The 14817-nt window shown below is 42.3% G+C and overlaps 1 protein-coding gene across 6 annotated transcripts in view; it reads left to right on the forward strand.

Annotated features, from left to right (window-relative positions):
* Positions 1-4350: 4350 nt before the first annotated feature.
* AMMECR1L (AMMECR1 like) overlaps positions 4351-14817 on the forward strand; it is a 32638-nt gene continuing 22171 nt past the window's right edge. For 3 of the 6 annotated variants that reach the window (XM_042456704.1, XM_042456705.1, XM_042456706.1), the window contains exon 1: positions 12614-12741. Coding sequence is in view for 2 of the 6 variants with exons in the window: in XM_042456700.1 (XP_042312634.1) it covers positions 12335-12741 (407 nt within the window). In the remaining 4 variants the exon portion in view is untranslated. Of the gene's footprint in view, positions 4811-7733; positions 7838-11075; positions 11217-12296; positions 12742-14817 lie in introns of those variants that run through there. The other 3 variants (XM_042456700.1, XM_042456701.1, XM_042456702.1) reach the window with 3 other exon arrangements.

Raw genomic sequence — 14817 nt, forward strand, 5'->3', positions numbered from 1 at the left:
CCATGCCTGGGGAGGTTCAGTTCTGAACAAACATACACCCTGCAGGTACCAAATAACATAGGATCTCGTCCCATTATCATCAGTGGATGATGCAGTTCATGGCTGAGTCAACAAAGCATAGCTGACAATAATGGGGTGATCTGTTGATGGCTAACTCACTGATACAGAGGACAGACCCTAAATTCCAAAAAGCAAACTTGATTTTGCCATTTTATGTTATTGGGTGCTTTCAAGTTTTTTCTGACTTATTGCAACCCTAAAGTGAACTTATATCTTGGGGATTTTTTTTTGGTGGGGGAGCAGGGGAGGGCAAGTTTCTTCAAAGGTTTGCCACTGCCATCCTCTGAGGCTGAGTGAGTGTGACTTACCTAAGGCTGCCCAGTGGATTTCCATAGCTAAGTGGGGATTTGAACCCCAGTCTGCAGAGTCGTAATTCAGCGTTTAAGCCACACCGGTCCTTGCCATTTTATATGGACACAATTTTAATATGCCATTGTATTTAATGGGACTTGAGCATCCACAGATTTTGGTATCCATGGGGAATCCTGGAACCAAACCCCAGCAGATAACAAGGGCTTACTATATTTACTGAGGGATAAGCACCATTGAACCATTAAATCCAGTTGCTAGTCTCTATTAAAGTAGACACAAAATCAGTAGAACTTAAGTGTTTGATTTGCCAAGGTACAATTGATTCAGTGGGTCTACTGTAACTGAAAGTAACAATTGGATTAGGCCAGGGTGGGAATTACACAGCTTTCTAGAAGCTATTGGACTGGCCTCCCAGTAGATGTAACCAGTGGTGAGAAATGCTTGGAGCTGCAGTCCAACAATATCTGGAGGGCTCCATTATCCCAACCCTGGATTAGGCCATAGGTTGCTTCACAGTAAATTAGTCTTGAAGTATAGCTGTGTTATTTAAGCAAACACAAAGCAAATCTCCCAAAGGCTTGTAGAAGCTTCCATGACCTATTTCTTTACAAATAGACATTAAACAATGTATTAGTCGCTGATGTACAAAAAACCTTTTGTATGAATGGATGTTGGGTTTCGTAGTTCGATATTGTCAACAGTCTCATCACATCGGTTTGTCAATTGCATTCCTGAATCACATGAACTGCATTTGTTCTGTCAGCTGCATTAGGCCTCCTTGATCTCAGCTGAATTAACGTTTAAGTAAATATTGTGCAGCATCTTCACAAAAATGACAGCACCCAAACAACACAAAAAAGAGTCCTGTTTTGAAATAAAAATAAAGGGCTTTCGAAAAAGCAGCCAGATAAAGAGCAATTCATGTGATACTAAGGCCTGTTACAGACAGCCAAAATAAAGCTGCTTCGAGTCACTTTGGAGATATGGTATTTCAATGATACATGCGTCCTAAGAGTCCAAAGGCCGCACCAAAGCCACACTCCAGTCCTAAAGACTGGAGTGCAGCTTTGGTGAAGCTTCCAGACTTTAGACCAGGCATCATTGAAATACCAATACATCCACATGACTCGAAGCAGCTTTATTTTGGCTGTCTGTAACAGGCCTAAGTGTAGTATTGTAAATATCCAGTCCATTAGAGTCCCTTGGATGTTTGGGTAAAACAAAAATGGAATCTTTGAGAAGAAAGGTCTAAAGGTAAGCATATATTTCCACTGCCACTCAACCTTTCAGTTTCTTGAATTGATTAATTGTACAGAATTAATCAAGGTCTAGTAAGAGGTTCTGCCTTACTATGTTTAAACACATTGGGGAGAGGAGCCTCATTGGGTTGAATAGCTTGCTTCTTTACTCTGTATTTCCTGACGCAAAACGTGATGTGTTTCTAATCAGGATGGTTATGTGGTTACAGATCAATGATTGATTTATTGAACTACCCACTTTATGCACCAAAATAAATGCTCGGTGGTAGCCTGGCTAGATGCAAAATAGAAATAGCCATCTGTATCTTTATTATCTGGGTGGAAGGAAGAATTTCAGCTGGACATTTCAGAGTGACATAGGAAGGGGCCTTACATAGAGTCAGAGCAGTACACCAAGCTCTGTATTGTCAACTCTGAAAGACAGCAGTTCTGTAAGGTTTTGGGCACAGTGCTTTCAGAAATAATCCACGTTAACATCACTTTTAACTCTCATAGTTCAATGCTATGGAATTCTGGGAATTGTAGTTTTGTGAGATACGTATTTAGCCTTCTCTGACAGAAAACTGGTGCCTTATACAGTTCCCAGAATTCCATAGCAGTTAATGTGGCAAAAAACCAGATTATTTTTGTAGTGTGGCTGGCCTCAGGCTGTATCCACACTGCAGAAATAACCCAGTTTGATAGCACTTTAACTGTCATGGCTCAATACTATGGAATTCTTTTCTTATCATGAGCCCTCCCATCCAAGTACTGTACTAGCTAAGCAGAGCCCTGTTTAGCTTTCCAAATTAGCAGTGATATAAGGCAATGGTTTTTACCCTGTACCTGGAGAAATCCCCATTCTATGCATTTCTTAGTAGTGCAGGAGTCCTGCCTCTCAGATAGCGTGGCACAGTGGTTTGAGCATTGGAAAGTTGGGTTCGAATCCCTGCTTGGCCATGAAACCCATTGGGTGACCTTAGGTGAGTCAGTCTCAGAGGAAGGCCATTGCAATTTTGCAAACCCCCTCTGAAGAAACCTTGCTAAGAAAACCCCATGATAGGTTGCCATAAGTCGAAAAATGACTTGAAAGCAAATAACAAGGTTCACCATAGGGTTTCTACAAGCCAGAAATGACATAAATGCCCCCCACACCCAATTCCTAACCTTAGAATAGTGCATATATGTATGTCTGTGTGGTAGAATTCAAAGATATAGTTATATTAGTCTGTAGAATCAGTACGTAGAGAGATCTTGTAGCACCTTTGAGACTCACTGAAGGAAAGAATTTGGCAGCATGAGTTTTCCTAGACTTTAGTCTACTTCCTCAGATGCATTACTAATTACTAATGCATCTGAGGAAGTACAGTAGACTGAAGTCTATGATAGCTCATGTTGACAACTTATTTCTTTCAGTGAGTGTCAAAGGTGCTACAAGATCTCTCTACATATATGTATGGGTGTGTATGTGTTTAGAAATGCATGTAGAGAGATCTTGTAGCACCTCTCAGACTAACTAAAGAAAGGTATTACAAGATCTCTACATACTGATTCTACAGACCAACACTGCTGTATCTTGAATTCTACCACTATAGAAATAACATGATTACTGTTCAAGGTATGAACAACAAGACATAGTGGTTTGAGTGTTGTACTTCGACTCTGGAGACTAGGGTTCGAATCCCTGCTCTGCCATGAAAAACCCACTGGTTGACCTTGGGCAACACTCCTTCACCCTCAGACAATGGCAATAGCAAACTCCTGAATGGGGCCTGTTCAACTTAGGATCGCCGTAAGTCTGATTAAGACTTGAAGGTTCACAACAACAACAAACCAAGGTGGGGGCACAATGTTGAAGAGTAAGGTCTTGAGACCCGCTGGTTGACTTTGGGCAAGTCACACTCTCTCAGCCTCCTCAGGGGAAGGCAATGGCAAAAAAATAAATGATATGATAGCCTTGTTTAAATATTTGAAGGATGTCCTATTGAGGAGGGAGCAAGCTTGTTTTCTGCTGCTCCAGAGACTAAGATGCGGAACAATGGATGCAAACTGCAGGAAAAGAGATTCCAGCTCAACTTCCTGACAGCAAGAGCTGTTTGAGAGTAGACTATGCTGCCTTGGAGAGTGCTGGAGTCTCCTCCTCTAAACAGAGGCTGGAGGGCCCTGTCTTGGAGGTGCTTTGATTGAGAGTTCCTGCGTGGCAGAATGGGGCTGGGCTGGGTGGCCCTTGGGGTCTCTTCCAGCTCCATGATTCTGTGAAAGGATATTCCAATTTAAGATTAGGAGGAACTTCCTGACAGTAAAAGCTATCTAGCAATGGAATAGTGTATGCTGCCTTGGAGAGTGGTGCAGTCTCCTTCTTTGGAGGTTTTTAAACAGAGGCTGGATGGTTGTCTGTTAGGGATGTTTTGACTGAGAGTTCCTGCATGGCAGAATGGGGCTGGGCTGGGTGACCCTTGGGCTCTCTTGCAGCCCTGTGAGTCTATGAAAAGAGATTCCACCTCAACATTAGGAGGAAGGGCTCTTTGATGGTGGAACTTATTCCCTCAGAGAGTGGGGAGTCTGTTCTTTGGAGGCCTTTAAACAGAGGCTGCTTTGACTGTGAGTTCCTGCATGGACTAGAGCGAGCGAGGCCCTTGTGGAAGTCTCTCCCAACTCTATGGTTGTTTGACATTCTCCTAGCGCGCCCCCATGGAGGCCCTCACGTGACCACTCTCCCCCTCCCGGAGCGGAAGTCCCTCCCCCCGGAAGCCGCGGGGTTCCTGCGGGCGAGCGAGTGTCCCGCGCGGCGGCGCTGTCTATGGTCTCCTCCTCCTCCTCCTCCTCCTCCTCCTCGGGGCCGATGGGAGGCCGGCGTCCCCCTTGGTCCCCCATCGCCTCGCGCTCGGAGAAGGGGCCGCCGGGATCGTGGAGGACTCGCCCTCGCCCTCTGCCTCCTGCCGCCTCCCGTTCCAGGGTTTAGCCGGCGGCGGGTTGGTCCGCGCGGTCCCTCTTCCTCCTCCGAGGCTTCCCTCTCGCCCTTGGCGGCCCCATGGCTCCATGAAGCGCCGTCAGGGAGGAGGAGGAGGAGGCGGCGGAGAGGGAGCGGAGGGGAGGGAAGAGCAGCAGCGGAGGCGGCGGCGGAGGCGGCGGCGGCGGTGGCTGGGCTGAGAAGGAGAGAGAGAGGGAGGGAGGAAGGAACCGGGCCGGAGAAGGAGAAGGTGAGGGGCGTCTCTTCTCCGCCTTTGGGAGAGGACCAAGGCCCCTGGGAATGGAGGGCATTCCAGGCACAGAATAGCCATAGTAATGATGAGGATGATGTAGGAGAGTAGGAGGACCTGGCCAAATGGGAGCAGAAAAGACTCCCAGGGATATAAATAGCCCTGCTCAAAATGGAGGGCCTTTGGGATTGACAGTGAGGGGGATGGAGGACATCTCCTGGTCTCCCTGAGCGAAAAACAGCCGTGGTCAAAATGGAGGACGTTTGAGGAATTCCTCCTGGGCATGGAGGGCGAAATGGAGGACCCTTGGGCACCCTGAGCTAAGAACACTCACAGAAATGTAGATTCAAGTGTATATTCACGCTTCTTAGTTGTGCTCCAAATGGAGGGCCTTTGGGGAATCCCTCCTCTTAGACATGGGAGGTTCAATGGAGGATGTGTCCTGAGAAAGGAGGACCTATGGGCACCATGAACTAAAAACCCTAAGGCAGAGATAATAAACTCAGGGCTCTTAATATAAATATAAATCCATGCTTCTTAGTGATACTCAAAATAGCAGACCTTTTGGACTTTCTCCTGGTTGAAATGGAATAGCTGTCCTGGTCACCCTGGGCTAAGAACACGAATAGAAATGTAAATCCATTCTTCTCAGTCATGTTCAAAATAGACACTGTGAAATTCTTCCTGGACAGGAGGCCGAAACGGAGGACAGGTCCTGGGAAAGGAGGACATCTGGTCACCCTGAGCTAGAAACACTCATAGAAATATAAATGCATGCTGCTTAGTTGTGTTCAAAATGGAGGAGATTCTGCCATTCTCCTGGCTCTGAAATGGAGGATGTCTCCTGGAAAAGAGAACATCTGGTCACCCTGCCTCTGGGGCACAGGCCTTCCTTTTCCTTCCCTCTCCTTCTTCCAGCCTTCTCCTTTCTTTTTCACCAGGCCATAGAGTCCTTCCACCTTCCCCTATTCCTGTGGTGTTTGTCTTGCTTTGGGGCTTCAACCTCCAAGTTATTTCTGACTGATGGCAACCCTGTCATGAAGGTTTCTTGGCAAGGTTTGTTCAGAGGAGGGGGTTTGCCATTGCCGCCTTCTGAAGCTGAGAGAGCGTGACTTGGTCAAGCTCACCCAGTGGGTTTCCATGGCTGAGGTAGGACCAGAAGCCATAGTCCAACACTCAAAACACTAGTCTGTCTGTCACTTAGAGGTGTAGGAATTGGTGCAGAATTCAAGAGGCAGTGTAGCAGAGGCACTAAGGAACCCCTTTGTTGTTCATTGCTATGTGCCTTCAAGTTATTTCCAATTTATGAGGACCCTAAGGTGACCTTATCATAGGCATTTCTTAGCAGGATATGTTTAGAGGGGGTTTGCCTCAGGCCGAGAGAGTGTGACTTGCCCAAGGTCACCCAGTGGATTTCATGGCTGAGCTGGGAATCAAACCCTGGTCTCTAGACTCAGAGTCCAGCATTCAAACCACTTCTTCACTCAGAACTGGGCTCAAAAAGTCTTTTTCAACCAATCAAGCCTAAATTCCCTAGAAAGGTTATTAGGCAAGTCAGCATGAATGTGAGGATGCTTTCCACTCTGGAAGAATACTGTGAATTGAGCAAAATTGCCTGCTCCCTTTATATTTTCTGTTGTGTGACTCTGCCACATATGCAGCACAGACTGAATTTCCTTTATCTGAAATGCTTGGGACCAGAAGCATGCTGTTTTTTTGTTTTTTGGAGTTTCCTGTTGTAGTGTGCTTTCAAGTTGTTTCCAACTTATGAGGACCCTTATGCAAACCTATCATGAGGTTTGGAGGGTTGCCATTGTCATCCTCTGCAGCTAAGAGAGTGTGATTTGCCCAGTGGGTTTCCATGCTTGAGCCTGGATGCAAACTCTGGTCTCCCAGAGTCCTAGTCCAATGCAAAAACCATTACACTACACTGGCCCATATTTTGAAGTACAGTACTGTATAAGAAATCATGGAGATGGGTCCCAAGTCTTAAGCATGCAAGAAGTTGATGTATGTTTTGTATACAGCTTATAGCCCAAAGGTAATTTTATACACAATATTTGTTAATAATTTTGTGCAGGAAACAAAAGTGAGGTACACTGAACTACCAGAAGCAAAGTTGTCGCTATCTCAGCCACCTGTGTGGACAGTTTTGGAGTATTTCAGATTTTGGAATTACAGATAAAGAAGGCTCTACCTGTAGTCTTAATCATATTTTACTCAAAAAAACATATCCAGGGGTAGCTATTTTGGGCCATACAGCAAAGTACAGTAATATCCAAAATCCACAAAATAGTGATAGTTTTATTGGGGAAACCAAAATGCATGTGTTTTGTGCATTTTGGTTTGTCCAATAATAGTATCATCATTTTGTAGTTTTTGTAAGTTATTACATTTTACTCCCATTAATAGGAGTTCAATTCAATAGCATTTGCTTCCTTAGTTCATGTTTATAGTTTCAGTCACCATTTACAATCCTAAATTTAGTTATTAAAGCACTACTTTTTTCTTATTTAGCAGTAATCCTCACTGTATCCACTGAAGTGTTTCTAGCTAAGAGTAGGTATAATTACAATCTTAATTAGAAAGAAAACATTACAGAATGTTTTAGGACTCAGATTTTGAAATAAGAATGCTTACTTCTCAGCTGTCTTCTTCATACTTGTGGTGTTCCTTTCCCCAATATTTTTGCCATTTGCTGTATTTTGTCTTCCCCATTTTTAGTCCTTTGCTGTACAGAAACTTACCCTCCAACTCAATGAGATGTTTTTGTTTTGTTTTTTACTATCAGGCTTGCAAATGTCAAAATTAAGTCCACATACCTTTCCTCTCCTTGTTGTCTGTGACCAGATTTTTATGACAGATCTTGTTTATTACAGCATTTTTTTTCTTGTATTAGTTTTTCGTTTTAATTCTATTGCAGACAAACGGGAATGGGCCGTGAGAAAAGAAAATTCATTCCAGATATAAAATAGCTTCCCCTTCCACACTTGCTTCTCCCTTGGCAATACAAGGTTTCTCCTTTCAGTAAGTATTATCTCACTCATACTGTGTTAAAGATAATTTCTGGAGTGGGAAGGGTATGAGATATTAATATAAGAACAGGCATGGTGATAATTTTGGGAGATATTGTTAATGCCACAGTCTGATGAAGTGGGGACATTTTCACCCAATTGTTTGATTTCTGGCTACTTTATTTACACACTTGATCTTCAAAAGGCCAAGGAGTGATGACTGTTTTATTGTGTTTATTGTGTTTCCCTAGCACTTAAGCTTGGTTATTATAGATGTCACTTACTTCATATAGGCGGGATACAGACGGGCAGGGGAAGACGTCTTGGAGATGTATTCTGCTGAATACGGAGCCTCCAGACTACCCGCCCCGGGGGTGTGGCTCAGGTGTATGGGGCTTCCACATGGGAGGCAGTGAAGACGCCTCACCTGGGGCCGTTTCTGACCCGCAGTTTCCATACCGCCGCCTCGGAGGATGCCGCAAAGAGAGAGGCAGCTTCCTCACGGGCGGCCAAAAACGGGGCTTTTTTTTTCTTTTGCCAGCTGGCGGCTGCGCAGCTGCGGCGCTCAGCACCGGCGGCAGAAAGCCTATGTGCACATTTAAAGCACCCAAGCCCCTTTAAACTTTTTCCCCCGCCCTGGCCAAGAACAAAGGTGGTCTCTTGCCAGCTGGTGATCAGCTGGTGTTGGCATCCTTGTCCGCTTGCACGTTGCCAATGTCACCAGCATCATGGATGCCTCCTCTCCTTTGGTCCCCGTGCTCTTGCTGAATCTGCAATGCACAGCCACAGCTGTCGCCGCTGCCACCGCTGTCCCCCTGCCATCCCCCATCACCTCCCTTGTACATATGTAAATATTTAAAGTACATGCAGCTCTAGGGTTAGGGTTAGGGTTACGAGTGTTAAAATGCGCTGCAGCTGTGCTGCAGCTTCCACACCTACATGGCAGCTGACGCTGCAATTAAAGCCTGACTGCAAACTGCGCATGTTCCAGGACCCCGACTCATTATGCGACGCAGCAGACACGGAGCTTTTAAATGGGCAACTTAAATTAGCGGCGTAGAAAAGAAGCGGGGAAAAGCAGCACCTTTTTAATGCCGCTTCTTCCCGCTTGGGGCGTGCGGGCGGCGTGTTCATGGCGGCATTCAGGTAAGGGCCGCCTGAAGGCTCTACCTTCATGACGTCATGAACACACCCCTTTTTGCCCGTCTAACCCGCCACAATATGCTCAGGGCTATAAAATGTGTATTGATATTTTATTAATTTGTTTATTTGTTATTAGGCTGCCAGAGCTCCATCTTGACATGAAATAAGCTATACTGTATAATCCATGGATCAACAAAGCAATTACATTCTTTAACATAAAACCACACAGTTTCTTCCTATAAAGCTATTTTGTTTTCTAACTGCAGTTAGGTGGGACTAGGATGCATGGTTAAAATTTGAATAAAAATAGAGTAGATAGGTGCTTAAAAGTCTGCTTATTTCTGTTCTGTTCTGATGTTCACAAAATGTTAGTCACAAAATATGCACACCCAGTCTGTTCACTTCTATTAATTTTCAGAACACAGATATTATCATATAGTCACCCACACATATAAAAAAGCTATACTTGGGATCTACTACTTAGTAAAAGTGTTGAATTGTGTTGCATGTAAAAAGCATTTCCAGCCCCCATTAATTCTTCCTTTCATATAGTCAGGGATGCAGTTGTATCTGATACTATATAATCTCTTTATCTTTCACACTTTTATATAATTTTCTAAGCATGTTCATTTTATGATTCAAAATTAAGATGATAGCGTTCCAGGAAGAAATCATACTTTTATCTATCTGTTACCATTTGAAGTTCTTAATAAAATTCCTTGCTAATGCCCATTTGCTTCAACTGCATCATGAATGGAAATGCTAGGCAAGGGGTTCAAAAAGGCCTTGCAGTATAGATAATTGGAAAAGACACTCACCCTCGTGGTCCTTCTGGGCTAATAGATAGCTGGTATAGGAGGAGAGGTGAATAGCAAGCTGCCTTCATAGTTTTGCTTTGTTATGGCAGAAGCTTGCTTGGTTATGCACCTGTTTCCTGGTGTCCAGTTTATTTTGAATCTAACACAAAGGTGAGCAGCCTGCTGTCCTTCAGATGTTGTTGGAATCCTGCTCTGTAACCAGCATGGTGATTGATGATGGATGGCAGATCCTGGAGTCCAGTAACATCAAGTTGCTTATCCCTGGTCTAGGGGTTAGATTTTATTAGCTGTAGTGATCAGACTTTCCTGAAAGAGAGGGACCTGGGTTAGGGAAGGTTGAAAGGGATTTTTTTTTAACTACAAGCTTGGTCATGTGTAAGAACATGTGCATTATGTTCAGTCTTGCTAAAACAAAGGGCAGAGCTGTTAATGGATTAGATCTAGAGTTGTATAGAGCAGAATGCTGAGAGGGATGATTCTGTGGGTGGAAGTGAAAGGTTATTTTTGCTAATTCTCCCTGCACCTCTCCAGGCCCATAAAGATGAAGTCTTTCAGACATTCTGGAATGCTGTTTGAGGTGGCACTGGGGTCTATAGGAGGAATGGGCTATATTGTTCTTGTTTTAAATTGTAAACTGTCTTGAGTCTCAATGGTGGGTGGGGACACAGGATAACAGTCATAACTGCTGAACATTATTGTACTCGTTCCTCAGGAAGGATTTGCCAATGAAAGGAGCTTTTTCATTCGTGGAGGGTCAACTCTAAATTCAATCCAATGTTTTCATTGTCAGAGGTTCTCTGCTTTAGACCTTGAGGGTATGTTAGTATTTTGGAGCCAGATTGAATTATTAGTTTGAAAGTAAACATAAAATAATCTGCTTCATAGCATTGCAGCTGTTGAACCTACAGCATGTGTATTTTTCTCTGTAAATGTAGACTATGGCATTTGGAAAATGCATAATGAAGTGATACTAACATATATGAAGCTTTTTTTTTAATTTCTCTCATAAGAAACTTTTTTAAAAAGAAAGATACTGTAATGTAATTAATGGGCTTCTCTGGCAACAGCAGTATAGGCGGGTCTCAATTTACTTTGGGTTTCATTCCTGGACTTGCAGTGTAAATTGAGACTGATGTAAATGAGGGGAGCCAGTTCCATGGAGAATCATTGGAGATGCAGGGGGTGGGGGTGTGCAGCATTGCTGAAGTAGGCATAATTTTACAGATTTACTCAACCCACCACAGTTTTAAGAGGTTTAAAGCATAAAACATCAGAGCTCACCTTTTCCAGGCTAGAGAAATGTGCAGATGCTCTCCAGAGGGACCGGAAGAAGAGGCAGCTTCTGATGCCAAGAGGGCTTGGCTGGGGTGAGCTGGTTTGCCATTAGACGACAGTTCCTCATCAGAGGAGCACAAAGACAGAGAGCAACTGGTAAGAACTGTGTTCTTCTGCTGTGCCTTCTCCAGCAGGCTTCCAAGGTATAGAAAGTATATCAGGTGAGAGAGAGGTAGCATATCTTCTGCTTTGGTCTTCTACAGGAGGTGCAGAGGGCACAACAGGAGGAGAGGCAACACATCTCCTGTACAGTAACCAAATGCACTAAAAGTTTGCGGGGGGTGGAAAGTCCTTGCACAAAATGCTCACTGATTTTTCTCTTCCCCCAATCCTTGGTGATAAACTGGCTTTAAGATGTCACAGTGTTCTTCATCCCTTTTACTGCAGTATGCTTAACAGTTAGTGTAACCCATTTGCTGTTTCCATATCACGACTTCCCCACTTAACTAGGCAGAGGAAACCTTTCTCTCCAACCACACCAAAACTCCTAAGATTCCTTTTTCTTCTTCCCTTCCATACACATGCCTTCTAAGAAGACAAAAGAAATCCTTTCCTTCCAACAGTGCCAAAACTCCAGTTGCTTTTACCTCAACCCACTTTCCAACCTAGTCAGGCAAGAGGAATCTGGTCCAGTCAGCTTTTCTTATGTTAAAACTCCCAACCTATCACACTTTCACCTCTCCTGCATCACTTAACTGAACAGGTCTACTTGCAAAACTATGCATTTAGGTGAGACATTGATTAATTTCTGAGGAAACATAATTTTGAATTGTACACGGGGGTAGTGTAAACTGAGACTCGCCTGTATTCTCATGCCATATTTTCAAAGAAAGAAATTCTTTAGCCACTGCCCATGATGCCGTTATGCACAGACATTGAGTCTGCAGGCTGTAGTTAGCTCTTGGATCACATGTTGCTCATGCCAGCTTCATAGTGAAATACTTTCTTACTCATAGAGCCTACTTGACCTATATTAAAATTGCAATGTCTCTTATAAATGTATGTGTCAGTCTACTATCAGTTTAGTTTTTGGATAGTTGTGTGAAGTCATATGTGAATGTTCCTACAGAATACATAGTTTAATTGTGTGGAATTTTCTTACCGTGAGGAAAAAAGTACATCCTTATTTGCTTTACTTTTAGTATAATGATGGGTGTTGTATGTGTGTTTTGCCAGGATTCTACAGTGCTCCAGACAGCAAGTGCTGAATCAGGATGGGAAAAAGACGCTGTGTTCCTCCACTTGAGCCCAAGTTGGCAGCAGGCTGTTGTGGTGTAAAGAAACCCAAATTGTCTGGAAGTGGAACACATAACCACGGAAATCAAGCCACAACTGTGCCAGTTTCTAGTTCAGGTCCTCTTCAGAACCACCAGCATGCAGATGGGGGCAGTGGAAGGGAGAATGTATCAGATTTGACTTTATGCCCTGGAAACTCTCCAATTACTCGAATGAATCCCACTTCAGGAGCATTGAGCCCACTTGCTCGTCCTAATGGAACTGCCAACAGCACCAAAAACCTAGTGGTGACAGCTGAGATGTGCTGCTACTGCTTTGATGTACTCTACTGTCATCTTTATGGTTTTCCTCAGCCACGACTTCCTCGATTTACCAATGACCCTTAGTGAGTAAATCTATGGGCATGGTTGGGACATTAACAATAGATCTATTGTATTTATGTTGCAGAATGAGAAGAATGGTGTGAAGGCTATTTAGCATATGGTAAACTTGTAAAAAATCCACAATACTATTTTGAGGTTTCTAAGTTGCCTTAATCTTTGAAATTGCCTGCTATAAATGGGGGAAATATGCATAGCTTGAGCTTTACAAGGCAGACCTTCAAATAAGTATGTAGTCTACTTCATCTCCACTATAGGGAAACCTAAAGAATGGTTAAAGTTTAAGTTGGAACCAGCCCTTACCATGATTAATTTGACTCGGGGTTCAATGTTAATCATAGATTTAAGATCAGAGAAATTCAGCCCTTGAGAGGACAACAGCCTGATTCAGAAAAGTAGTATTATCTCAATTTCTAAAATGGTATATTTGGATTGTGCATTCTTTACTGCAAATTCAATTACGTTTTTCTGTAATTAGAACATTCATAATTGCAGAACATAACTATAATTTGATCCATCAAAGTACCATGTACTCTGGCCTTTAAAAAAATTAGTGTATAGGCTGCAGTAGATTGAAGAATTAAGAACTGGAAAAATGGTTTTTTGGTAACACTTGAAGTGAAATGGTGGGTGCAATGAACTATTCGTCTTGTTTTAGGTTATACATTGATATACCTGACATTTATTAAAAGGGAAACATAAAATAGTTCTCTTAAAGATATTGTAAGATAAAATTTCCTCTTTGAAAGTTCTGTTCCTTTTCTTGATATGGGGAGAATATTATGAGCAGTTTTCTCTTTGTTCTGTTTTCAAATAAGGGCATGAATATTTGTGAGATGTTTTCTCATTGTTCTATAGTTGAAAAAGGTGGATTTAAATCTGGGCTGCAAGAAGCTTTCAATTTCAATCAATATTAGGCAACCAAATACAGATTATTATAAAAACAAAAATTAGTAATAAGCTTTCAAACAATACAATATAGGGTAACAGCACAGAGTTTAAAAATTCTGAAGAAATACATCAAAAATTGAAGTACAGTATACAAATACAGTACTCACAAATAGATTTACTGAATCTACATTTCTTATAAGAAACAATTAATCTCAATTCTCAGGGGCAATTTGGAGTTGAGCTGCTTTCACTGCAAATCTAGATACATTTACCAGCTCCAAAGTAACTGAACTAGACAGCAAATACACAATTTTATCTCTATCATTAAAGTTCGTGGAGCGTCACATAATTTATAAATATAACCTGTAACATACAGTGTCCTCAACCACAAATACAGAGCCGTTGTTCTCTGGAAATATGCTTATAGCTACTTTCCATAAAGTTTGTTTTTTATAGTCTGACAGTGCAAAGTTGTTAATGCTTTACAGGGGAAGGGTAGGATAATATCAGTGAAATATTTCCCTTCTCCATGTCATTTTTTTCATAAAAAATAATAAATCCAAAAATCTAGAAGATAATCTAGACAGCGTAAAGCTTCAGTGTCAATCCTGACATAATATTCCTGCAACTGTTCTTTGAACGATTTGTAGGTTTGTTGTATGTCACTGTATACCAAAACTATAGGGTCAAAACCAAACTTCCTCAGGTATGCTTCATATCTTACTAAAATAAAATGTATTATTGTCATTACCCAAACTTCTGCCTGTATATAGTACGAAGTTATACCATGTAAGAGACCAAATAGCAGTCTTTAAAAATTGATTCTGTCTTGCCAGTAGCAGTTTTTTTTGTTTTTTGTTTTTTTAGCCCCATACTTAAGCCCCCATCTGCAGAGCAATCTTTTCTAACAAAAACTCTTAATAGCTGGAACAACTGTTGCCTCTGTTGTCGCTTGGCGGCAAGAATCAAGAATGAAGCAAATATTTTTAAAAGTAGCTCAGCTATGATAGCATTGGACTCTTCCTTGAAGAATGGTAATTAACATCGCCTATCAATTTTTACTTTTATTTATGATTTTTAGATATTTTCATTCACTCTTAATACAGATTTCACTTCAGAATTTTGTTTAACAATCCTTTAGTGCAAGACTTAGGTAGATTCTTTGCCCAATCTTTTTTTTTTTAAAGTCA

The sequence above is a fragment of the Sceloporus undulatus genome, chromosome 3, assembly GCF_019175285.1.
Source record: "Sceloporus undulatus isolate JIND9_A2432 ecotype Alabama chromosome 3, SceUnd_v1.1, whole genome shotgun sequence".
Classification (NCBI taxonomy): Eukaryota; Metazoa; Chordata; class Lepidosauria; order Squamata; family Phrynosomatidae; genus Sceloporus; species Sceloporus undulatus.